At 40.8% G+C, this 26,691-nt stretch overlaps 1 protein-coding gene across 7 annotated transcripts in view; it reads left to right on the top strand.

The window, feature by feature from the left end:
* DENND5B (DENN domain containing 5B) overlaps positions 1–26,691 on the top strand; it is a 112,977-nt gene that overhangs the window by 17,690 nt on the left and 68,596 nt on the right. For 3 of the 7 annotated variants that reach the window (XM_071769054.1, XM_071769082.1, XM_071769071.1), the window contains exon 2: positions 26,410–26,475. The exons of 3 other annotated variants lie outside the window; for them this stretch is intronic. In XM_071769054.1, the coding sequence (XP_071625155.1) occupies positions 26,410–26,475 (66 nt within the window). The remainder of the gene's footprint in view (positions 1–26,409; positions 26,476–26,691) is intronic. One more of the 7 variants, XM_071769092.1, reaches the window with a different exon arrangement.

The following is a 26,691-nucleotide window of genomic DNA, read 5'->3' as shown; positions in this document are numbered from 1 at the left end:
GTATCTTGCCAAGATAGGGCTTGTCAGGTTGTTCCACATCAAGTCCTAGTACCCTATGGAATCCTTGGAAATGTGCTTGGTGTAGTCCACAATTTCATACATTTAACTTTAAATTAAGCTGAGAATTTCTTGCTTCTCTTGCACAAAACTACAGGTGACACAACAAGCTTCACCAAAGTGTCTTCATTAGCTAAAGAATGGCAGATTAAAATCAAAAGGGTTTTGTTCAAGAAAAAAAATTATAATGGGATGCAGTAGTCGATGATTATGCATCAAGTAATTTCAAGGGGTTGCGTATTTATATACACTAATATTTATTAAAAAAGACTGTTCAAAATTAGCATTGAGATTAAGAAGCCAACATGCTCTTTATGCTCCATTTGTGGTCTTCAGGCTATTGGCAACACGTGTATACATACTGCTCATGAGGAGCTATTGAACTTGTTACAGTGCTGGTAGCTGTGCTATCCTCTTTGTCTTCTCTTTTTGTGTGGTTTCCTATCTTCTACACTTTTAAAACAGTGAGGGAAGGAGGGGAGAGAGATACTTAAGAGAAAAAAAAAAGGGTTGAAACATCATACAAAAAACCAAGCAGTTGATTTAGTTGTTTTAGCCAAAGCAGCTGTGGCTCTTCCAGATAAGAACTTTCCTGCACTTAATAGAATTTGCCAAGCTGGAACAAGCCCTGGCATAGCAATTCCAGCCCCTGCCTTTGCTAGTCAACAGCATTCAAAGCTTGAGAGAAGTGAAGAAAACCGCTGAGCAAATGCTGCATGAACTGGAGAGTCAGCTCTGAAATGCCTTCTTGACCTGGTGGTGGTGGGGGGGTCATTTCCTCCTCCTGGGGTCATTAGGGACATGTGGGCACATGTCCAACATGTGAAATTAAGGGCTTGCTGCAGGCAGTGTGGGTTGCTACTGTAGGGATTTTCTTCCTTGCAGAGGTCTGTGCATGTGCTCAACCTTGGTGGGTCGGGTGCCTGCATGATCTGTGCTCTGGAGAATGCATCTGGCCTGATTGAGCCTTATGGAGAAGCAAAAATGATAATTCTTGGGAGCTGCAAGAGGAAGCCAGGAGTTTTTACACCCCATTACACAGCATCATTTGTGTCTGGAAGAATAAGGATAAGGCAGGGGAGTCTAAATCCCGAATCTTAATTCTGTCATGGCATTGGCTGTAGGTCCTGAGGAACTTTAAATTCAGTCTTTTCTGCAATCTACCGGAAAAAAAAATGTGTTATTTGCACAGGGCGCTGAAAGCATTGGCTGTGAAAACTGCAGTTATTTACATGTACAGTGGGATGGTTTGGAACCATTTCATCACTGAGTGGTTCCAGGCTGCCTAGGGGGATGGCAGGGGACTAACATCCAACCAAATTAGTTAATGCTTTAACCAGGAAGGAGACGAGGGGTGTGCAAATGATTGCCTTCCATCTGAGTTAATTTGGAGCCCTGGATGTAGGAGCTGCTGTTCTTGTTTGATAAACTTGATAAACCTCATCTGCTGTAAGTGATTTCAATTGGAGGAAGATAAATTGGGGTGGGGAAGGAAATTGGAGGGCACAAGCTCAAGCCTGAGCAGGAAGGTTGTTTTAATAACCGTGTAAAATACACGTTGCGTTTGGTCAGGATGAATGCCAGCTCTTCAAAGTGTTTAAGGTAAAAAGGCAGAGAGACCTTAAGTTGTTTAGGTGTATTTGAATGTGTTTGAGATGTCTGGGGGAAGCAAGCCAAATTTCAACCAATAGAACAAGGTACAAGACTGTGTAAGTTCCTTGTGAAAGCAGACAGACTTTCTGCTGGGTTTGTGTTCTCAGTCCCAGAATTAGAGCTTTCTGTTTATGCTGCCCAAAAGACTGATTAGTAAGATGTGCTGACAAAAAGGAGGAATTTAATACAGTCAGGAGAAGAGTGATGTAAGTGATGTAGTTTAGCTGTGGGCATGGGTGTGCCTCTGGGTGTGCCCTGCCCTGTTTTATGGGAGATATTGTGTGCCTCTGGACCCAGAGGAAATTATTTTAAGTGCAATTAATACTCTTTGGGCATTGAAGAATAGGAGGCAATGGCCGCTTTCTAACTTAAGGTTATCTTTTGGGTGTGGGTTTTTTTGTTTGTTTGGTGCACTGCATTAAAACAGCCTAGATACAAAGCTTGAGGTTAAAAAGCATGCTAAAATCAGAACACAGACTGCTGTTTGGAAAAATGAATTTGCAGAAATTTGTAGGGGAGGATAAATCTACTGCCTAAGAAACAAGCAAAACCTGTAAGAGACCTAACTGATAGTTTTATCAGGTTGTAAGGGAAAAAAAAAAGTTTATTTGGTTTCTTTTCCCCTTATGACCATTCTCTCAAACAGGAGTGTGATGGTTTGGTGATGCTGAAAGTTGAATAGTTTTACAACACCATGCTTAAAACAGATTCCTGATGCCTGGGAGGCTTAGGGTGGTGGGAGCTGTAGGGAAGCTTTGTGTATGTGTGCATGTGCAGATCATCTTCCTGTCTCCCATCATCACAGACGAAGCTACTTCATATCATCCAGGCTGTTAGAAAATCAAGCTTCTCTGCAGGCTCATAACTCTCTGTGACCCTTTTCCCCTTGCCAGATGAGAATTCAGAGGAGTATTCTAGTAGTCCTAATTGAGACAAAATGATCTTGATGGCCAACAGGAACAGCTTCAAGAACCATAGAAACTTAATGTCTTCTTGCATGTGTGTTTTCTGCACCACATCTGAGAATTAAATAACTAAAATAATCTTGCATAGGGTGTCCAATCAGTGATGTGAGCAAAGAACCCTAATTTGTTTGCTGCCAGAGCCTTTGTGAATGGAGAATATGCAGTGTTTTTTTTTCCTGTGGTACATAACAACTGATTTTAGTGCTTGTTCAAGAGCCTCATTATTCCACAACTCCTATTATTCCACCTGGAGTGATCCTCTAAATCTCTCCAAACTTTTCACTTATGTTAATGGGAGACATTTTGACACAATTCCCTCACTCTGTCCCCCAGTTCACTAACAGAAAGTAGTAGAAACATGAAATGAGAAACCAATCTTATGTTTTTGGGAGTTTTTGTGCGTGTGTGTGTATTCATGATAACTCAAAAGTAATGTTCTTAACTTCCTGAAGACTGAATATAAAAGCCCTATTTCAAAATCTGTGAGGTAAGTAGTAAAAAGACATAAATGGAAGTGCTTTTGATAAATGTTTCTAAGAGGATTTGTTGAAAAAGGTGACGTATTAGGATTATACACTATATACATACCTTATATATATATATAAGGATTAAAACATATCCCATATATTTACATTTGTACTACAAGATGGACTAATGTTAAACCTCTGACAGACCAAATCATAGTATTTCTTAAATGAGTAAATTTACATTTTACTTTTGATACAGCTCTGATACAGATTTATTTGCCACAAACTAATCCAGAAGGCTTGTTTTTTGCTGTGGAAGCACAAGCTCAGTTACATCTGCATTCATCACAAATGTTCAGTTGTCTTAGAACTGACTAATGGCTGATTACTGACATCTGTCTGGGGTTGGTTTTTTTTTTCTTTCTTTCTTTCCTTTTGAAGCTAGCAGGCAGTGTGTCATCAGCCAAGGTGATGCTTCTCAGAGCTGAGTGGTCTTTGTCCCTGCATTGCAGGTACCACAGTTCTGCAGGATGATGTGTGGCTTCTAAATGGACTGCAAAAATTGTCCTGCTGCTGCAGCAGTGAATGAGGACCAGGTTAGCAGTTCTGGTGTGGGGGTGATGGTTACTGCAGCACTGGAAAAGCAGGGAAAAGAAAGTGGAGAGATGCAAATGTTCATGACAAATTTTGGGAAGCTGTCTAGTGACAACTGCACAAAAAGACTATCAGACTAAGTATTTTATGGGTAGGAACATGGAACAGATTTTGCCAGTTTTGAAAGACTTAAGGCCATTTCATTATATCTGAAATTCCATCCTTCAAAAACAATTTTCAAGTTTTCTTATTTTTCAATCTTTGGCTCTTGTGCTGGAGTATCAAAAAAAGAGAAGAGGGCTATCTAAAGGCCTGTAAGGGGTTTTTTTGTTGTTTTTTTGGTTTGTTTGTTTTGGGGTTTTTTGCAAGAGGGAGTGGAGTGAAAGAATCCTCAGAGATCTTCTGACAAAAGTAGATACCCATCAGAAGAATCCTCTTCTTTGTAGGCTTCATCTTTCTCCACAATACTTAGCCTGTCTAGTAGGGAAAAGGTCTTACAACTCTCCTTGCTTTCTGCCTTACTATGCTACATCTCTGAAAGAAAGCAGTTTCCTTTTTGAAGTGTACCAGTTTAATTAAAAAAAAAAAAATGACAAATTATTGCTGTTGACATATGTTGTATTACTGAGCTAAATATAGTTGAAAGACTGAATTAAAAATCAAGTTGTCTCATTCAGATGATCCCACATGTTTATGAAGTACCTGGAGCTACAAAGGGTCTGGTGAAAAAAAGCTGCTGAAGGGTCTAGAGCACAAATGTTCTGAGAAGCAGTTGAGGGAAATGGGGTTGTTTAGCCTGGTGAAAAGGAGGTGGAGGGGAGACCTTATTACTCTCTACAACTACTTGAGAGTACATTATAGTGAGGTGGGGGCTGGTCTCTTCTTTCAAGTAACAGGTGATTGAATAAGAGCAAAAGGCCTCAGGTTTTGCCAGGGGAGGTTTAGATTGGATATTAGGAAAGAATTCTTTACTGGAAGGATTGCCAGGCACTGAAACAGGCTTCCCAGGGAAGTGTTGGTACCATCATCTCTGGAGGCATTTAAAATACACGTACATGTGGTCCTTAGGGACATGGTTTAGTGGTGGACTTGGTGTGCTGTGATGGGCAGACTTTCATCCTCTACATACACCTACAGGATTTTTTGATTTGCTGTCTTCTTTGTACCCAGGGTTCTTTTCTGCATGAGCATCCCCAGTATGTGAATAATTCAGGTTATGCCTGTATAGCTTTTTTTCAGTTTGATGGATGGGATTTATCCTCATTGCTGCATTACATTTCTATTATAATTTTATTTTGGAAAGTGATTTAGTCAGTTGGGGGAAGGGGGAGAGGACCACAGCTTGCTGAGATGTGATGGTATTTTTGGAAGCGAGAGAGAGGAGGATGTAGCTATTTGGATTGCTTCCTTGAGGCTGCCAGGTTGACTCTCTGAAGACTGCAACAGCACAGGCAGATTTGGCATTTTTGAAGAACATGCATACTACTCTTTCACACAGTATAAGGAAACTATTCCAACTCAAGAAGATTTTGGGTCCCTCTAGTAGTCTAGGAAACTGCAGCAGCAGTGTGTGTGCGTTGCCTATGAAAGGCAGCCGGTGCACACTGCTGTTTTGGAAATGTCTCTAATGGTACAGAATCTTCTCAGTGCATAGTTACTCATGCTTCAACAGAAGAAAGAATATCAAGTAATAAAATATTAAGCAGACTGAAGTTTAATTTAATCACTGTGTCAATCATAACTGCCCTGCTATTCAGCACAAAACCAGTTGAAAAGAAGTAAATGGACTCTTCAGTATGGTTTTCATACATTTGCAAATGATTCCATCAATATTTAGCTCTTGATGTATTAATTTTATCCATTTAATTTGTTGGATAGCTATTTTTAACCACCATACAGTCTCAGCCCTTCATAGGAAGCAACTTGCTATGGCTGCAGATCTACCACTGATGGATGCAGGTAGTTGTTTATGGGCCTCAAGTTTGGGCTCCCCTATGGAAAATTTCTGGGAGAGCCCCCAGGATCCTTCTAGGAAGAGAAACCAAGAGCTGCTAGGTCCCATTTTAATTTGTGTTTTCATGTTGTTTTTAGCTGAGGGTTCAGCAGATCTGCACCTCTGAGCACCCAGGAAGCAGTGGCACAGACTTACAGAGGAGGTTTGGGGATGTTCCCCTCCCAAGTCCTGCACTCTGGCAGCAAGTTCTTCCCTGCTGTTCCCTTCTCTCTCTCCTTTCTAGACAGTATGCCTAGTGATACTACTGTGTAGTATGTAGCAATACTAAAGTAGTAGTAGTGGTAGTGATGCTAAAACCTTGTCTTCTGGTGAGAATTGATGTGCAGCATCTGTGGGATGAAAGGAGAAAGTCCTCCTGGTAAAAATCTTCTCACAGGAGATTTACCTCCCCTCCCAAAGGGGATGTTAAGTACTTTGGCTATTCAAGGAAAGCTTTAGGACTCCATTTTTATCATGATGGCCTACAACAAACCCCTTGTGTAAGAAAAAAAAAAAATCTCATTGAAAGTTGTGTCAGCACCTGGCATGGGTAGGACTGGGTGCTGTGTGACTTTTGAGTAGCTGCTCATTGTTGGACTAGTAGTTGTTGATGGGAACATAAAATATCCTTACAGCATAAAACATAAGTTGATACATCTTCTAAATGTGATCCTATGGTTCATATTTCAAGGTCCTGTCACAGCTTTGGCTTACAAGGACAAACCTTTCAGTTACATTGCAAGGCCAGTAACAGCTCTAGGAGGCTGTGTGGAAGGAGAGCATTCTCCTAGGGCAGAACACACATCACTGCTTTGCTGTGTCTTGGAGAACCACAGTATTTGGCTGAATCAGAAGCTTTTGCAGGTTGCATAAACTATTTTGTACAGCATGGCACAAAGTTATACAGCACATTTTGAAATATGAATGTAGAACACAAAATCTCGCTTTAAATGCTTGTTAAACTTTAATTAGGACAAGCATAGTTTAAAATGTTAATGTTAGAACTTGATGTTCATTGTGTGAGTTCAAGCAGGAGATTATCCTGAAATATACATGGAAACAGGATTCCCCTTGCCCTTCTCCTTCTTTAGAATAGTAGGGAGGAAGCATCAGAAAGTCAAGTATGTCATTAGCAGAGCCAGTTACAGGAATCTGCACAAATTGAAGTCACCAGGTTCATAGCCATAAAAAACTTGCCCCACAAAATAAAAAGCAATTGCTTATCACCCTCTCCTTAATGGGGCCCATAAATCTTTCTTACCCAATGAGAGCTGCAGAGCACAAAAGGAACTTTGATTCCCTAACACGGTTATGAGGTTCAGCATGAGAGTGAGGCAGTCCCTTTTCTTACTTTCAGAATTTGTCCCTGTACTGTATTCAGCTGAGGATCAGTCTGGTGTTTCATGTGACAACACTGAGCTCATCCTTGTCAGATGGGTGGTGTCACCAGAGAACTACAGAGTTACCCTCCCTTTACAGGTCTTGTTTGTGGTCATTTTTGTAGAATCATCATGATTGGAAAGGACCTTCAAGATCACAGAGTCCAACTGCCAGCCCTACACCACCTTAACCAATAAGTCGTCTCCCGGAGCACCACATCTACCCATTTTTTAAATACCTTCAGGGATGGCAACTCCACCACCTCCCATTTTACAGGTTTCTTGGCTTAGCCAGGCGTGATGTTTTTCCTTTACACATTTGAAGTAATGTGTAGTCCTTAATGTAGATTCTGAAGGAACGTATGTAGTGACTGGCTTGGCAATGCTTTGGAGCAGCTACTTTGCAGCTAAATGGTCCATGCCTCTCATACAGAGAACTTGAGTATCTCGAAGAGGGCATTTTGCTGTTGGTTAGTTGAGACAGTGGTTCTGTAAAACTGGTCGTCCTCTTCATTTGATCCTAAGACCTAATCACTAAAAATAAAGAATAAGTTTTTTAAAATATATCCCTCACTCATTGCAGGGGTGACTATTCCAAAATAGTGAAGAGCCTCAGGCTCTTCAGGTGCAGGTTTCTCTCACTGCAGTAGCACTCACTCTCTTTTAAAAAGAGATAATTACTATTTTTTTTCCAGTTATCTTACAGTTCAGGTTGGTTTTCACATATTTCATTATTCCCTTCTTCTCTTCTGTGTCCTGTTTTCTTTTAGAATGTGGGGTCTCAAAAGATGGAGAGAATGTCTGTCTTCTATTGCCATTTTCTTGAATCGGTGCAAATTAAAGTCTTTCTTCCTTTTCATAAAAACTTCCACTATTCAGAAATTTTAAAATTATTCTGCCTGTGAAACCAGAGACAGGTTCTCTGAGCTATTTAAAGCTAGTGCCTCTTGGTTTCTTTTCAGTACATCCTCCAGGTGCCTTTTTAACAGAAGAGACTGAAACCATCTCTGAGGCATCATTAGCCTACCATGCAGTGCACTGGAGCTTGTGGAGACTTTTGTATCATCATTAACTGGCAGATGTTTAACATGAAAATTTTATATGTGGATCTGAATGTAGAATCATTTACCATCTCTAAATAAAACACGGCCAGGGCTTTGCAATAATAATAAGACTTGTTAGTCAAAAGAAAATCAGAGTCAGATATGTCTTGAGTTCTTTTTGTGGCACTACTAGTGAAGTAAATAGGCTCAGCTGCACAGGTGCTTAGAACAATGAGGACAGAGGTAGGTGGTTGCTCTCTTAAAGCCACAATTAACTGTTTTCTAGCCAATTTACACCTTATTGGGAGACCACCTGTGTCCTCCTGACAACAGTCCAGCTGTAAAGGCTGCTGGCTCTGGGTTAGATGCTAAGCCCTCAAAGTGACAGGAGCTAATGTTTCCTCTGGTTTCTTTCTCTAAAGCTACAAAGATCATAGTTCTGCAGCTCTGAAGGCAACTTTGAGGCAATTAGAGGTGACTGGCATTAAAAAGAGCATAAAAGGACTGGAGTTTTCAAACCACATCATTTATCACATCAGTTGTAGTTTTGCAGAAAACTGTGAGGTCCTGAGAACTCCTGAAACTCTGGTAACTACAGAAAAAGCAGATAGTGACCTGTTGGGGACAAAGCCTCAGCATTAGTGAGTATGTGTAAGAGAGTGTGTTTCAGTGACAGCAATAGATGGAAAATTTTATGTGAGCCAGCAAAATGATAATGATTAAAGTTACAAGAAAAAGAATAGGAATGTGTCTGATCCTGACAAGTGATGCTAAGGCAGCTTGGAGAAGAAAGTATTAGTCTCCTCCTTCCTTCTCCCCAGCCAGAGCCTCTGGAGTAGGGACAAGGATGAAAAATTAAGCAGAATATTGCAGATTTAAGGATGCAAATCCTGTTCCCTAAAATGTATTTGGATGGTTACTAAAGCTTCATTTTATATTCTGCTTCATCTCTGATGTGGCATCACAGAAATCCTGTATTTTTGTAACCACTAGAAGTATTTAAACATTCCTTCTGAATTATTATTTATGTTTTCTTTAGGTTTTGTACATAATATTTGCTTAGAAGTTATTGTATTTGCTAATTTATAGAAAGATGGATGGGATAGAAAGGGATGTTATGCTTTCCTGTTATGTACAGGCCTTCCCCTTGTGACTAATGCCACATGAATATTTCTCTCTTTTTTTGTCCAGTTGTTTATAGTAGTACAAAAAGCCATTACTGAACAACTGAGTATCTCCAAATATGCTTTCAGGTTAATCTTACTGGTAATGTGGGAGAATAGCTTTAGGATAGTTGTTATCCTAATGTTCTTTGGGAGAAAGATGTAAGACTATAGGTACAAGTGGTCTAGGTACACCTTTCTTATCCATATTTTTTTTATTTAAGTTGCTCCTGAGTGCTCCCTCTAACATCTCTAGTCTACTTGGGCTATGTGTTTGGTTTGGCTTTGTTTGGATTTCTTTTGAAATATTGACTGGATTTCTTTTGAGATAGCTGACTTGTGTTTGTTCCTATTTCTTGAAAGCAAGCTGATGAAGCCAGAACTGAGTCATTTTGTACTTGCAGGGGTTAAATAAAATTTGGGATATGAAATGCACAGGTTCAAGTGAACACTGCAGTGAAGTTGTTGTATTATTGAGGAGTGCTACTGTTCACCCAGTTGTCTTGCTGTAGCCTGTTAAACAAAACGACAGCTACTGGAAACATATGGTTTCAGTTTGGGCAGAACAGTGTGTTAAGCAATTCATAATTTGTGTTCTTAACCTGTTTATTGAGCCCAATTTTTAGTAGCCTCTGTCAGTAGGGTTTGTTTGTTCTAGGGTGGCTTGTGTCAGTCTTCCTTGCCAATTTATTGGCAGGACACCACGTCTGTTTACAGCACAGATGTCTGTCTCCTACAACACACTTATATAGTCCCCATTCAAACTGAGCATTTTTTATTTTTTTGGAGCCATTTGAATGTTTTTAATATTCAAACCCACTTCAGGCTTATAACTTAACCTACCAGGTGAAGTGAAGGCTATTAAATTAGACTCTTCACTGCTGTTCCTATGGTTACACTGGAACAGAAACCTGCTAAATAGGAGCCAGAAGGGCACAGAAAATCTTCTAGTAACAGTTGCTATCATTATTGCAACTTTACAATTTCCATTTTATTCTTTCATTTCCTCTGCAATATTTTCTTGATAAGTGGAAGCATATATTTCCGAGGATTAGTGCCTGCTGCCATTGGAAAACAGTAGCTAGAAGATGATGAAGAATGACCCCCTGGAAACAGGTTTTTGTTCTGCTTGAAAGTGTTTGGGTTTTTTTTGTTTTTTTATCTTTTTTTTTTTTTTTTTTAATTTGTTTCCTCCTTTCTATCAGAGTTAACTTACATTGCAAAGAAGTGCTTTTTATGTGTGATTCTAAGGGAGAATTCCTGTATTAGCTGTAGATGACTTGCATGCAGACTGCAAACCAGCATCAGCATCCACCTTCCTATCAGATGCTGGGAGTAATAAGTGGTGCCTTAACTGCTGTTGTGGGAAAATAATACATATTTAAAGCAAACAACCAGCAGCTCTTTGAGCGCTGGAACAAATGGAGCCCCGGTCTCCTGTGGATTTGCCTTGTGCATGATTGATTTTTACCATTTGAACACAAACCTTTTCTCACAGCTGGGGCATTTTCTGGCGTTTCCCTCGCGTCACGTCTCCAGGGGAAAGCCCACACAGCAGTGTTGGTGGGAGTGATGCTCTCCTCCTCCTGCTGTCATCCCTACCCTGTGCCCACATTTGGTTTGGGCCACAGCGGTCTCCCCATTTACCCAGTTTGCTGTCTACTTTTGCTGGCACAACCACTTTCCAGGTTACTGCTGCTGTCTCCTGGTGCTCATCTCTTGATTTCCCTGGAGAGGTTTGTGGGGGTGTCAGGGCACTGGGCTGTCTTTACCTGGAGGTTGGAGAGGACATGGGAAAGCCTGGGAGAAGGTGCTCGGCAGTCAGCAATGGGGCTACCTGGTGATCCTCTTGACCTTCTCCACGTTAGTGAGATGCTGGGACAGCCCCTCTCCATCTCTCCAGGGTGGTGCCAAGCAGGCAGACAGCTGCTTCTGTGGTACCTGTCTGCTTCAGGTCTGCCCTGAGCATCCTGTCCCTGAAGCTTGACTTCCAGTAAGCTTCATCTGTAATGACATCTCAGCCAAGGTGGATCTCCAGCACTGTGCAGTAAACAGCTGTGTCATGGTAAATTTGCTGAGCTGTTTAGTGAGGGCTGCTTCCAGAAAAGTGAAATTATTGTTCCAGAAGCTATGCTTTTTTGGTGCTCATCTTGAGATTCTTCAAATCTCCTTTAGTCTTTGATATGGTTGTTTTTATGTAAACACAGTAAGCCTCAGTAAGCCTTGGAGGTGAAATGGGAAACTTCAGAAAAACTGTTAAGTGCATGAATAAATTCTGAATTTAAAATTAGTAATGTTTTGTCGACATACAGCAATGTAAAAGTTTACTTTGTACTTTTCCCTGCCCTTCTGTGTCCATTTTTGTTTTTTAACATTTCTTTTTTTTTCCTTCTCAGCACTATCAGTAAGACTGGCTTTTTCTTTTCTTGGTGTATAAAAGTTGTCCACTGCATGGCTGATGTGGAAATGGTGTTTAGATTGTGACCTGCAGCTGGTGTCTGCATGGCCAGGTCCTGCTGTCCCCAGGCAGCTTTTAATGCAGTTTCTTTGGCCTACAGGTAGACCCTTAGAACCACAAGGAAACATCACTTCCTTCTGCTTTCTTAGTTGACAATATTTATTTATAAGATGGGCCACCAGAGAGTTGAGTGCAATTCTTTCTTTTGGCAAGATTTTGTTAGAAGTTGCTTGTGAGAGTGTTGAAGTAGCATCTGGTAGCTCTGAGACCCTTGTGATGTTGAGAGCCCTGCTTTGCCCTGTGAAGGGTGACAAGCCTCCTTCCTCTGATAATTCCCAGATAATTGGAAGGTACTGTTTATTGCCAAAGGTACCTGCTGATGTCCCTCAGGAGTGTGCTTCATTTGTTCTCAGTAGTGGAGAGAGGTGATAGCTTTTCAGTCAGGGAGCTCCAGTTGTCTTGGCACCATACCTGAGTGGAGAGGAGGGACAACTTTTTTAAAATTAGTAGGATGCAAGACAATAGATTGACTAAGCTTCATGTTTGACTGTTTATGTTGAGTTAGTTTATGCAAGAAAGAAGTTCTGCAGCCTCTAATAAACTAAAGAAGATTAATTGATACATTTCCTTTTACTATTTCAATGATACAATTTCTTTTCCCCTACCTTAGCCCTCTTCCAATGGTCTTGGACAGAACCAGCTTGAAAGAAGATTTTTTTTCTTACCTTTCTCTTTCTGATGTTCAATCACATGGGACACAAAACCTGTTAATAAGAAAAAAGATTTTATTTTTTTTTCTAAATGAACTTCATAATTGTAGAATGTTGGTCTGTTGGAGTGTTGTAGTTGACAGGTGAAGTAAAGCAAAAATAAGGAGTATCTTTCTTACATTGTCTTTAGTTGCCAGGATCTTATTGGTTGTCTAGATACATCACTTGAGGGATTCCACCCAGAGCCCTCTCCACAACTGTATGGGTGCCAGTCCTTGCTCTGCACTGTTATTTAAGGGCTGATTAGGAGGAGGATCCCTGTTGTGTACATGAAGCTGATCTCAGGAGAGTCCATGTCTTGACTGAAAACCCAGGCTGCTGGGTTATGTTTGAGATCCTCCTTCAATGTAGCAGTGGTTCTCCTCCTTTCTGTGGAGGAAGCCCTTTATGGTGGAAAACACCTCTCCTGGGAGGCAGGAGAGGGAAATTTAGACTCAGTCTCTCCCTGCTCCAACAAGCAAAAAAAACCCAAATTGAAGAAATCTGTCATGCCTGAAGGCACGTTCTACCTCTTACACCATGTTAACATGCAAACCCTTGCTATTCCCTTAGGAAGAAGCTGAAACTGCATATTGTGCGGATTCTGTGCTTGTAAAACACTTGAAGGTTGCTTGCTGGGTCAAGCCATGCAGGGACTGGAAAACAGCTGAAGTGGAGCCTGAACTGTAGCTAACGTTGCTGGGAGATGTGTCTCTGGTGGCTGAAGGAGGAATCATGGTGGGAAGGAGCATCCTGCAGAGCTGGAGGTGCCTGAGGAATTTTCAGGCCAAAGGAGGAGTGACTTAACAAATCCGTAATCTCCAGTCACTGAGCAGCCAACCCTGCAAGTGCCAAAAGCCAGACTTTATATATATATATAAAGAGATTTCTATGGTACTCTATCCACTTTTGGATATGGGTTTAAAGATTTTCAAAGACCAGGGAACTCCGCAGTGTTACTTTTCCATTAAACCTATTTTGGAAAAACCTCAGTAATACCAGCCTTGCTGATAGTAAGTTTGTGAAAGCAGTTCATGTGCTAGCATGGCCTCTGTGCATGTGTTGCCTCTGGGGAGACAATACATTCTGCAATTCATCTCAAGAGATCCATGCATCATCCTGCAAACAGAGGTGATGCTTCAGATGAAATCAATAGATCACTCCTGAGCAGGAAACCTTCAAAAGAGGATACCTTCTGCATTTTAAAACCAAGCATCATAGCTAATATTGGTATGCAGGTACTTGCTGACAGCATGCTGATAAGGGCATCTTATTTTAGAATTTTTTTGTAGCTCTGTAGATGCTTTTTAGAGCATCTCTGAGGTTGGTGAGTATCTTTTATACATGGAGAGCCAGCCATAGCAGCCCAAAGCCCTCCCTGAGGAGGGGAACAAGGAAGCATATGCTTAACTGATGACAGAAATGTCCCTTCTGACTACTAATAAACAAAAAGCCTATCCTTTACCTCTTGTTATTCAGGGAGCTTCTGCAGCTACACATAATGCAGCTTTAGCCAAAGCAGCAAAGATATAAGCACCTTGCCAAGAAATAGTGTGGTTGTTTCTCTTCAGATTGAATCTTTCTCAACTTTTCCTTCTTTCCCCATCTCTAAAGCGAGAGCAGCCATCACCTAAATGAGTCTTTACCTATACTGCTTTTCTCAGTCTTGATGAATCTTAATTATGTTTTGAGGACTAAACAATGTGTTTTTAGTCTTACTGGTTTTGCATCTCTCCTTAAATATATACCAGAATGATTTTAGAATGCGTGTTGAGTGAACCTTTGGCAACACTCTGGAGGGATTTGTATGCTTGCTCAGCTTTATACTGCTACCCAATACAAGCATTTTAAGTTCTGAATCTGGATATGGATGGAGATCTGGATGGGGATATGGAGATGGATTCTGGTTGCTTAGCATATGAGAAAAACAGGACTGGAGGAAAAAGTAGTAGTGAGAACAGAGTTTGCACTTAAGGGCACTGGAGGTTTCTCTCTGGAGCTGGAGGGAAAAAAAAGGGGGGTGTGAAAATATGCTCCAAGTAGTGTGTGCTGACTGTTTCTCTGGCTCAGGAAGAAACCCTTGAGAAGATTCTACTTGTAGTCTTAACCCTCAGATCTTTTATTTTCAAAACTCTAGTTCTTATTTGGTTGGGATAGTGTGTGTTTCACTTCACACAAAGCTGATACTACTCCTGGGGCTTATTTGAGCCCAAGTGATGGGGCCTGACCAAGACTCATCTCACACCTTCAGAGCCAGGTTGGCATTGCTGGCTTTCAGGATTTGCTCTGTCCTTCTGTCTCACACTGGGCTAATTTGGCCTCATCTTGGTAAACAAGAAAAGGGTCCTTATTCAACAGATTTGAGCTGGAGTGACTGCAGCTGTCGTCTGGCCTGCATGCAAACCAATTTTGTTCATTCCCTCGCCTGGCAGGAAGCCTGCACCAGAATTGTGTCGGGACTAATCAGCATTAAAGCAATGTCAGGAGGGCTGGAGCAGGCTGCCCTGTAGCAAGGAGAAGCAGCAAGGCTGTTCAGGAGGGATTAGTGTAAATCCTGCCCTGGCTGCAGCTGCGTGAGGAACGGAACAGAAACCCTACCCAGGATCTTTCTCCGTCCCTGTTGTTGGGAAAGTCCCCAGCCAACTGCCAAAGGTAGTGGCTTTGCAGGGAGAAATCAGCATGATTTGCTGTTTGTGACCATGCATACAAAAGCAGGAGAAGGTGCAGTGTCCATGGAGCTGGAATAACCTGGAGGTACAGGTGGTGCCTTGGAGCATGCTGGGCTTGCTTCTTCTGGAAAGGCAAGGCAGAGGGCAATGAGTAAGTTCAGTGCATGGTCTCCAGCCAAAAGATGATGCTACTGATGCTGCTCTTAGTCTCCTGTTATACCATAATTGCTGTGTTGGTACTAAACAACGTGAAGGCTGGGAGGTAGAAATATTTCTGAGAGAGGACCCGAGGCTTGGCAAGACATGACTCATAGTCTCTGTTTTTCTGCCTGATATTTACACTGAAGGTTCAAGAGTGCCTCCTCGTTTGCACTGAAAATATTAAATCAGTGAGGTCCCATCTTACTCTTTTTTTTTCTCCAGAGATGCTGAAATGTTGACATCATACTTTGAGCTCCCTTCCCTACAGATACTGAATTGTCTCTTGCAATTTTCATCTCAAAAAATTTTTCTGTATTGATCTTGAGCAGCATGATTTAGCTTTGTAGTCAACCCTGCTTTGAATGGGGGTTTGGACTTCTAAAAGTCCTTCCCAGTCTCATTATTCTGACCCCTCTGCTTTTACAGGTGAATGTTTTGGGTGATCCTACACCTAAAATTCTCCATCTTTCAGACTCTGTTAGGAGTCCTTCTGTTTGTATATCCGCTCAGCATCAGTCATCCCTTCTCTGACTGTAGCTGTAACAGTTCACTGTATAACCACAGAAAACTGGTGTGCTCCTGTATTATCCACAGTGTGTGCAGCCATGCTCTAAATGCCTTTTAGACCTAAGCTTCTAGGTAAATCTGCATCTGTATAAACACAGATCTCTTTTCTAGTGCAACTTTAAGCCCAAATGAACTTTTGAACTGTGTCCCTGCCACACGTTAAGCACACTGTCATTGTTTAGGAAGCCCGTTTAGGGGGAGCAAGCAGACCTTCTGCTCTAAGATGCTCAAATTAATTATAAGCTGCACAGTGTAAGATATCCTCCTTCTCAGAGAAAAATCATTAGCAACAAACCTGCCTGAGATGAGTGAACAGAGACCCAGGAACAGAGCAGCTTTCTGAGCACTCCTATTGATAGAAAAATTCATCAGGTCTCAGTGAAGCAACCAAAGTCCCCAGCATTGCCCTGTGCACTGCTGGGGACCTTGGTGGGACTCTGGCTTCCTTGGGGAGGAAGGTGGGAAAAGATACAGTGCTATGTTACCAAAGCTCCTGTAAAGCCTCAACACCTTCTCTGTGAAATCTCCTTGGGCAGTGTCTTGATAGCATGGGTGTGAGGTTATTAACTAGGCAGAAGAGTATTGGCTATCAGTGGTGCTTTCTGAAACACCACTTTCCTAAAGGAGGTGAAATGCTTTGGGGGATACTCTTAAGCAGGAGGAAAAAAAAAAAACCAACAACAACAAAACAAAAAAACAAAAAAACCCACAAAACAACAACAAAAAAACACCCCAACACAAACACACACACACAAAAAATCAAACCTGGAATTTTTTGAAGACTTGGTATCCAGCGAGGCATTAACAGAAATAGATGAAGAGCCTCCAATGCATATCCTTGAATACTCACTGAAATGGTTGGTCCCCACACGTGTGTGTAAAATACATATGAACCATTCCAACTCTGAGATTTGTGATTTCTTTGTTTAATTATTACTACTTTTTATTAAATTATTACTGAATTATTATATTTATAAATGATTACTAATTTTTTTGTGATGCTGGGTTTTGTTTTTTTTGTTTTGGTTTGTTTTGTTTTTTGCCAGTCCTGGGTGAGAGAAACCTGGCTGATGCAGGAGCTGGTAGGGAGGGCTGGGGGAGGATCTGATCCCTCATGGCTTTTGCCTCCCATGCTGCAAGGAAAACTGGACTGTGTCATGCAGACCACATCTCCTCTCAGGTTTCTCCTTTTTCCCAGTAATCTTCTAGCAACATCTTGCCTGCCATGTTCACACTAATGATACTTCTCATTCTTTCTCTGACAAAAGTGATCAAAAGTAGCAGTTTGACAGAGGGAGGAAACTAGATCTGCTGTAACCCAAACCTTTTATTTTCAGTCTTTAAAGACTGGAATTTTTCCCTAAACAAATTACTGCTTTTTCAGAGTATCTCTATTAGTGTCTGGATCTTAAAAGGCAACTTTTCCAAGTGAAGTATTATATTGAGTTTCTGAGGGCCTGTTTTTCATGTTAAATCATATGCACTGTGTTATGCTGACAGCCAGTGGCTTCAGGCTGCTATCCCGAAATTGCTACTTCTTGCCATTTCTAATACAAGAGGTTGTTTTTTTAATTCGAGGCATTTGACAAGTTAGAGCCCCCTTCCTGTGGGAGCACAGATGGCAGCTAAAGGGATTCTGGAACAATTTTACTCTTACCTTGGTGATGACGAACCGGGTTTCAGCAGAGAGCAGTGAGACTGTCTCTGCAACTCTCTTTGAACAAGTCTTTCCCTGACAATTTTGGAAGATTTTTAATTCCCTTTGTGATGACTCCTGCTGTGGTCTAAGGTACTACATTAGTGTACCTGTTTGCTCATCCTGTCCTGCTTGATCATTATGTCCAGGGCTCCTTGCTCCCCTAGATCTCATCATCATCTCCCCTGATGCTCTTCTGGACCTTGTTCATGTAATATTAAACCAATCTCTTTACAGTTTTGGGGGTTTTAGTTCCCAGCCCCCAGAACCCCTGCAAAACTCAATGTCATGATTGCCTACTGAAAGCGGGTATTTGCATTTGGTGATCTTTTTGAAATTGTGAGTAGGTGGGAGAAGAAACAAGAGGGAGCATTTCTAAAACAGGAAAAGATCTGCCTTGTAGACCAGAAAGGCACCTTGATTTTCTAGATAGAATTGAAGTTGTAATGGAAGCCCTAAATGAAACAAAGATGAAATCCTGTTGAAGATGTCTGCATCATGTCCCAGATGGAAACTCTCTTTTTCATGATACAGGCTCTGTGACTGTATTGGTGAGCTGGTGCTTATCATGTAATTTTATAGACATGCAGCTCATTTTTTTCAGTTTTTGAGGTGTTATGGTGTTTGCTGGGCTTTGAATGTATGCCCTTTTTCTGGATAGTAGTGCCAGCAGGTGCAGTCCTCCTTCCTTCTGCTCTCCTTCACCTGTTTCCCACCATCATACAGTTATTGCAGAGGAGCAATGAACTGGATGGAAAGACATTCAGATGGAGACTGGAAAGCAATGTTTTCCCTTCTGTTCTTCATCCCTCCATCTCTCCCCCTGCTGTCTTCAGCTGGCTCAGCTCACCTGGTGCAGTTCAGCATTGGAAATGCCTGAGCTGGGGAAAGAAAAGCTGAGATGCAGGGCTGAAAATAAAGACAGGAGAAACCTCTCTGGGAGCTGCTTGCAGATCTTGAAGCATCACTGGCACTCTTGGTTGTCTGCCCAAGGCTCACCAAAGGCCATGGGGTAGATGACTAACAACAAAAAAGCTATCTCCTGGGAATTGTGTGGGGCTGAGGTGACACAGGCTTGATGTTAAGAAATAATTCATTGCAGAGTTTTTTCTATGGTAGCCACTGAATTTAAAACTGTAGAGGAACTTTGGCAATTTTCTGCTCCCCTTTTTCTGCTAATTACGGGTGTAAGTTGCTCTTAGAAGCTGCTGCTTAAGTTTTCTGCTGAATACTTTTGCAAAGCTTTCTGTGATTTTGTGATTGGAATCCACTTCTACTTGCTTACTGAACTGTGATCGCATAAGACACAATCTTTCTCAAGAACACGATGTCCAAAACATTAAGTTAATATATATTACTTAATTATTAAGCTAATATTAACTTAATATTACTCTAATATTAGTAAAGGTTAAAGAAAGAGAAAAACTGACCTTTTTTCAGGACATGTGAAGGTGTTGAAATAAGTGCTTTTGCTTCTACAGGTTCACAAGAGGTTGCGATTAAATAACTGGACAAAGTGAAGACTAGAAAGGCTTGAAGGGCATAAGTTATTTTAGATAATGTTGATTGCATGGCTTTCTTGACATGCCCTGACAGTTCAGGGAGATGAAGCAATGTTGTCGTTTGTCTAAGAAAGTGCAAACCTCTTTCAGAGAGCCCACCTGGGTGGCTGTTACAGTCATACCAGCCTGCGTGTTGTTATTTGGGTTGGGTGACTGCACTTTGATCTAAACGGGAGAAAGAGCTGTACCCATACAGGGATGGTTTTTGCTGCCATTAAGTCAGTTGCTCGTGATCTACCCCTGTGGGCTGCGTCAAAATCCATCCTCTCTTTAGACACAGAGGAAGCTCTGGAGAGGGGCAGAGGTGATGTGGGGTTGTGCTGTTGCAGAGTCATTACGAGGGCATCCTCCACTCATGGCAAAGTAGAAAGTGTTGCTGACCTGAATGAAATGGGGCTCAGTGCTGAGCCAGCTTTGTTGGAAAACTTCTGTGTAAGAAAGGGAGCAGGGAAGGTAAGGGAGATGTCTTCTTAAACACACAGAGCTAGATCTCTGGGGCAGGTGGCAGAAAGATGTTTCTTTGTGAAAGGGTTAATTTGGAAAGGTGTTAACCACCAGAACTGGTACTGCACTAGTTCTACAGCTGACTTAAAATACCTCTCTCCTCAAGCTATTTATATGCTGACACTCTGATACCACAAAATACAGATTTAGGTTGAAGTTTCGTATTTCTGTATTAAAATGAGACACATTCAGGCTAATAGATTGGTATAAATAGAAAACAAATGTTGCTGAATTCAAAGCCTAGGGTGGGCTCCTACTTTAACAAGCACCCTTTTTCAGAGGCAGGAGGAGTGTGCTTTTGAAGCTTCATTATTTTGACTTATAAAAAGGGTTCTCTAGATGTTTGAGTGTATTTATAATTCTTTCTTTCATGACCCTTGAATCTGCAGCTGTAGGATGTATGTGAGTGCTCAGATCTTTTAATCTGGTGTACACACATACTCTTTTTGATTTCAAAGGAAAATTGTATTCCCCACATGTACTGCCTGTTCTTGTGACAGCTCTGAGGGCAGCCCTCTTGGACTGGTTCTCTATATACATGTGAAGCCCCTGAAATATTTATTATAGTCTGTGGTAACCTAATATTAGTGAATCAATTTACAGCTCTTTACAAGAATGTTTGGCTTTTTTTTTCTTTTTTTTTCCAACCTGACAATAAAAATGCAGGATTTGTTTAAGGAAATATCCAGTAATACTCGTGCTCAGCTATCTTCTGCTTAGCTTAATTACTAAGTAAACTCACGGCTATGTTTGTGCTTAGATCTAAATTTTTTTTGTTATTGCACATATTTATAGTCTGGGTCTTCTTGTGTGTACTTCATACCAAAGTATCCCCCCCAATTTTTTTTTCCTTGATATAAATATTTAATCCAATGCACACAGACCTGTTAACCTTTGTATAGTGGAGGTATCCATCAGGGTTGCTCTCAGTGGATTTGCATGTTGCAGAATAAATCACCAGAAACCTGTCAAATCCCCCAAAGATATGCAAATGCCTGCGTCTCTTTAATCTGTGATGTGTGTATCCTGTCTGATTTGAAATGGGAATTCTAATCCTAGGGGAGTGATGCAGGAACGCTGTAGTGCTGTGAGGAATTAGAAGCCAGCTGGTGTCCAGGTTTGGGGTCTACATTAATTCTTGCTGAGAAGAGCCCCAGGTGCAGGGGGCAGCTTTTGAATCTGCACCGGGGTGTTCCTGCCAGTCCTGTCTCTTTGGGAGAGAGGGAGGTTGTGCATGTGTGTGTTTGTGAATACATTATACATACGCACTCTCTCACATAAAATTATCCTCTTTAGTTGGTTGGCTTCAGTTTTATAGGGAATGTGAGTGGGGACTATTGAAACCCAGCCTTACATGCTGTAAACAACTCCCTCCTGTCTTGATTTGTAGGAGTAACAACTTCTTTCTCTATGCAAAATGATTTGCTCTTTTTTCCTGTGATCGGATGCTCAGATTTAGCTGTCCCACATTTTCACACAAAGATGCCATAGTTTGCAGAGACATGTTGCTCAGCACATTTTATTTCTAAGGAATTATTTCTATTCCTCTTGCCTGCACTGCCCTGTAATCATTACACCTCCCAGACCCTGCTCCAGTCAGAGACTCTGTAGGTACTGAAACATTTTCGGTCATGATGCAGTTCGTGTCTAACCCAACCTCAGTCCTGTCAGTATGAAATACTCTGTTGCTAATGTGTGCTTAAATAGTTACTGAGGTTGTAAAACAGCATGCTGTGGCTTCTGCATTCATGTGAAACATTCTATTTAACTCCACAAAATTCCCCCTCATGCAACAGGAAAGTGTAAAATATCATAACATAATTCCTCTTGGTTTTATGTGATATGTGTGCAGTGGCCAGGAGGGTTCTTGTGTCTGTTTGAGGTGGCTCTAAAGGGTTTGTTTTGGAATTAGCTTTTCTGTAGTTGGGGACAACTCATGCTTATTTAAAAAGTGAGAGCAGCAATTACATGCCTTCTATCTGTCTTTTTAGTGTGCCAATCAACCTGGGATCCAGGCACTAGGAGATTAGCAGATTAGTGGTAAAGAGGAAGCATTTGCTTAAATGCCAGGTAATGACAGGATGGGTTATTTAGCTCTCTCTTCTCTGCTGCTCCCATCTCTACTAGCAGGACACTAAAGTAGTTGGCAAAATTGGCACTTCAGGTTAAAGTGGACTTTCTTACTCTCCTTTTTGTGCATCTCTCTAGTTCTTTTCCCAGAGTCCACCATCTCTTTTCAACCCTGTTTTAGTCCAGGAAATGTGTCCTGTTTTAAAACTGGTTTTTTTTTTTATTTTTGGAGAGAGGGGCAGGCAACTCCCAAAAATACACTGAGGGTGAAATTTGATAGAAGTGGTGGTTTTGGGGCATTAACACCACACCTGCAGAATTGCCTCCATTTCCAGATACCTGTATGGACAAGGGAGGCAAGGAAACTGAGGTGCTGGTACATCTGCAAGGTAAACCCAGAGACATTAATTTTTCTGACTTTCTCCATGGTGACCCACCTTTACAAAGCTGCTTTGGCACCTGATAATTGTCAAGGCATGAAGGGAAGCCAAAGGATTTCATTTCTGAGCTCCCCTTTGTATGGACCTGAACTAAATATAGAGGCATGGTAGAAACACTGCTGTGCTTTGAGTCTCCCCATCTGTGGTCTAGTTTGGATCCAGAAATGAGTATTGGTCCTTGCCTTTGAATTTGAATCCTGTCACATTACTGTGGCATAGTGATTGAGTCCACAAAGTGGTCAGCAGTGATAATGCATAAATCTGGTTGTTTCTGCTTTGTCTGAAGTGTATAGAGCTTTTCTGCAATGGAAAAGACCCCAAACAAACCTATATCTAGTTATATGTATGGATCTAGTAAAAATTTACTTAAGCATAGGAAATATGTTTCTTGTGGCTTAGATGTGCAATTACTGTGAAATGACATCTTCTTAATGATCCTTTGTGTAAACTCATTGGCAGCAGCCTCATCTTCAGTTTCTAAATGCAGGTGGTTTTGACAAAGACATGTAAGTTTTTGCAAAGGTGTTTGTAGCACAAGAGATACTTTAACTGAATCGTTACACGAACTCTCAATATGATATTTTTTACTATTAACTACTATTAACAAGGTTCAAATGTTTTGTTTTTTTTTTTTAGTTGTTGGGTTTTGGGTTATTTTGTTGTTGGGTTTTTTTTTTTTTGATTTTGGTTTTTTTTAGCTGATAAGAACTGCATCATCCAGCATGCTGTAAAAATGTCTTGTTCCTTCTGTGGCAGTTTTGCCCACAGTGGGGGCATTTGCAGCAACATGCTGATCCCAAATGATTGTACCCACAGCTGGGTTCAAGCAGCTGAGAGCATTCTCTGAATTGAAGTGGTTTCTTGGGTAGCTTTTAAGTATCAGCTCAAAGGACAGAAATGGCTGTGTTGTCAGTGATTCCTCATCTGCTTTCACCTTTGTTCCTCCTCACCCTTTTTCATCTGGCACCTCTGGTAACTTCAAGCTCACCTGTGGGTGATTGTGACTTTTCAGTCTGTGAAAAGTTTGCTTTTTCTTTTTCTAAAAGGGTTCAGTTGTTGAAAACTAGTGAAAGACCAGCTCTTGGGGGGCTGTTGTAAGGACAGTGATTTGCTGGCAGCAGTTTCTCTATGTCCTCTAAACAAAATCCCTTTGTGCCACCCAAGTGAGTGTCCCTGCTTCACGCCGATGAAAACGTTTTCTTGACTACATGGAGCAAAGTTCTTTCTTTGCTGGACTCCCTTCTCACCTAAACCACATATAACCAAGTTTTTATAAAGCTTAGCAGCTGCAGCCTTTGAAAGGTAACCATTGCCTTGCTCCAAGCCCTTGCTTGTAAAGAGTATGTGAAAAAAGTAACTCGGTGTAGTGAGGAGCGAGTTATGTGTCCAACCTCTCTAAGTACACCTCTCAGATAAAGCCAGCTGTCTGAAGCTTGCAGATATAGGCCAGCTTGTCAAGGGGTGTGAAGAAGCTGTCCTTTCCCAGGGTGTGTTAAAGAGCCTAAAGAGCCAGCTTGAGTGCCACCAGTTGGTTCTGGATTGTCCTTTGCATCTTCTTTGTGAAACAGCTCTTGGGAGCATCAGAAAGCCAGAGCTTCCTTTAGCTTCCTTTAAACTAGAAAATCTATTGCCCAGCATAACGATGAAACACGTAGAGAATTGAGACATCAGGCTTGTGAGAGGTGGGTAAAAACAGACTTGCCAAAAAAAACAAAACCCCAAATCAGGCATAGCAGACTATTCAAGCTGCTGGATGGGCATCTTTGTACTCTGTTTATGTCAAAGTTGATTAGTGCTGAAAATGGTCCAGACCAAATTAAGCTTCTTTCTTTTCTTGTACTGATTTGCAAGCGGAGCTTAATTAAGTTGTCAGGAGGTGTTATCAGTAAATTTATTCACACTCTGCTGTTGTGTAAATGCAGCTTTGGTGAAACTGCTTCTAACTTGAAGTAACAAAACACCTGAGACTTGCCATCCTGATGAGTCAAGGAGCACTAATATTGGTGTATGTTGTGTACATTGCAAAGAGATTTTAATAAAAAAAAATAAAATCTATCTTCATACAGCCCAGTTTAAAAGAAAAATGAATGCACTATAATTATAAAAATAAATAATAAAAAGAAAGCTGCTTATTCTTGTACTAAAAATGCCCCGAAGCAAAATTTGTTGAAAAATTACACTTTCCTGCCTTCTTGCACACAAAACCTTAACAATAATAGTACAGAGATTTTTAGGATGACAAGTTCTGGTTGTCTTATGGAGTTTTTTGGTATTATGTTTTTTCCTTTTCTCATATATTCTCATATTTCTCATGCCAACTGTAATAAAGCATATGTTCAGACAAGAATCTGTTCCAGCAGAGTAGAGGATAAAACCTGCTTTAAGATTCATTTGAACTCAAAATTATGTTTGTGAATGCGTGTTTCAGAAGCCAGTCTGAGAATGTGGCATCATGTTTTAACAACACAGAAATTGGGGATGTTTGAGCTTGATCCTGCCCTTGTAAATTAATAGAAAGCATAAAAATGAAAGGACTGCTGTGCTAAAGCCATGGCTGGGTACCTCATTCCATGGTCAGTACATAGAGGGAGGTGAATATGTGAAACAAGGAGTAGGAAACAGGCATTGTACTGAGCAGGAAGACCTCCAAGACTTCACAGGGGATGTGATGGCATCTAAAATGCCTTTTTTTTTCTTTGTGGTTCAGCTCAAGCCCACAAGCCTGTTGCTCCAAAGCCAGAGATGCCCCCCTCATGACATGGGCTTTGGCATCCTACTGTGTTTAAGGAACTGAGCTAACATCTTGAATATTTTTTGTTCTGAAACTGCTGTTTTTCTGGGCACTGAGAGGTGAATTTCAGACCCTTCAGTTTCAAATGGTTACAAATCTCCCTTGCTGTGTAACTAACCAAAAGGTTAGCAGGCAGTTGAAGAATGATGCTAAAACTTGAACTGAAATGAACTTTCGATTATTGCTCAATTTTTTTTTTTTATTAATATGAATTAATATGAAGTATTCAAATTGAACAGCAGGCTGAAATATAAAAACGCAATAAAAAAGAAAATATGCCAAACTGACATAATTTAAGACATCTGGGATTTGACAAGATTATGATGCAATTGTATGTAAAAGAGATGGTGTAATTCATACTTGTTTGCTATTGTAGATGCCTGTGGTCTTTTGGCAGCTGGGACTGGGGCTATTTTAAGAAGCTGACATTATCAGTGCTGTATAATGTTACTCTCTGGGCAGAAAGTATTTTAATCAAGGTCAGAAGGAAGAGATAATGGCAAACTGATTGTTGTATTTAGCCTTTTCCTCTTTGTTTAGACTTGAACAGTAATTCTTAGGTGAACAAATCTTTTTTTTTCTTTTTTTTTAATATTGAGCCTTTTCTAAGTGCAATTAGTTTGTAGCAGAAGTCGTATTCCATTACATTGTGTTTGTATAAAGAATTAGGCTTTAAAACAGTGTTCATAGGTCTGTATTTGTATGGCTGTTGTCAGTTCTGTGACATTTTTACTGCTTGTCCAGGAGTTTACGTAACTTCTGTGACTGTTTAGCTCTATGATTCATGAAGACAAATGGTCAAAGTACTGAAATGGGCAGCATCACCAGAACTTGTCTTGGTTCACCTGGGTAGGCATCCCTTTAAGAGTTATGTCTTGACTTTACAGCCTTCCTATTGCAAAGTTGGTGATTAAGTCCATGGAAGCTCTGTGACACATTCCCTTTGAATTATAATATTATAAAGGACTTTTGGGGACATCTATGAGGACAGCCTGGCAGAGCAGCTTTTAAAGGCAGTGTGGGTGTTAGCAAGGGGTGTCTGCAGGTTTGGCAATCATTTATTCTGTTTCCTTTTAAATTAAATATTTATGCAACTTCACAGTTCAAACTGCTCAAAAGTAGAATGAAATAGCTTAAGACTCCTGGAGGAGAAAAATGTTGTCCTGCAGAATTGCCTGCATTCAACACCTTTATTGTAATACAGTCACAGAGGGTTTTATTTATCATGTGGATTTACCCTTTGGCAGTAGTGGGGGGAAGAGAGATTGCAAGGGGGAGTGTTTTATGTCTGCTTCATGTTTTTTCCCTGTCTAGTACATTTATATGTCTTTTCATCGTGTTCATACTTGCTTTTTTTTTTTTTTATCTCTGTTTGTTATGTTGTGTAGTCTTGTACAAATGGCTAGAAGCAGATCTTCATGGCAAGCGCTCAGGTACTGCAGACAAAACCTCAGGTAAAGAGGGTTGAGGACAAAACAATCCTCCTGCCCTCTCTATCTCTTTATTTTCTGTCTTCCAATTCCTCTTGAAAAAAATTAAGTGTTAGAGATTAAAAACAAGACAAAAATCCTCATTTTTTAATCCTAATAATATAATTCTAAATCAACATCTGATCATTCAAATAAATATTGGTTAAATGAAATCAGTATCTGATAAATTTTAGCCTTTTT

Source organism: Heliangelus exortis, chromosome 1 (genome assembly GCF_036169615.1).
Source record: "Heliangelus exortis chromosome 1, bHelExo1.hap1, whole genome shotgun sequence".
NCBI classification, from domain to species: Eukaryota; Metazoa; Chordata; class Aves; order Apodiformes; family Trochilidae; genus Heliangelus; species Heliangelus exortis.
The sequence above is the reverse complement of the archived record's forward strand: the minus strand, read 5'-3'. Positions and strand labels throughout refer to the sequence as shown.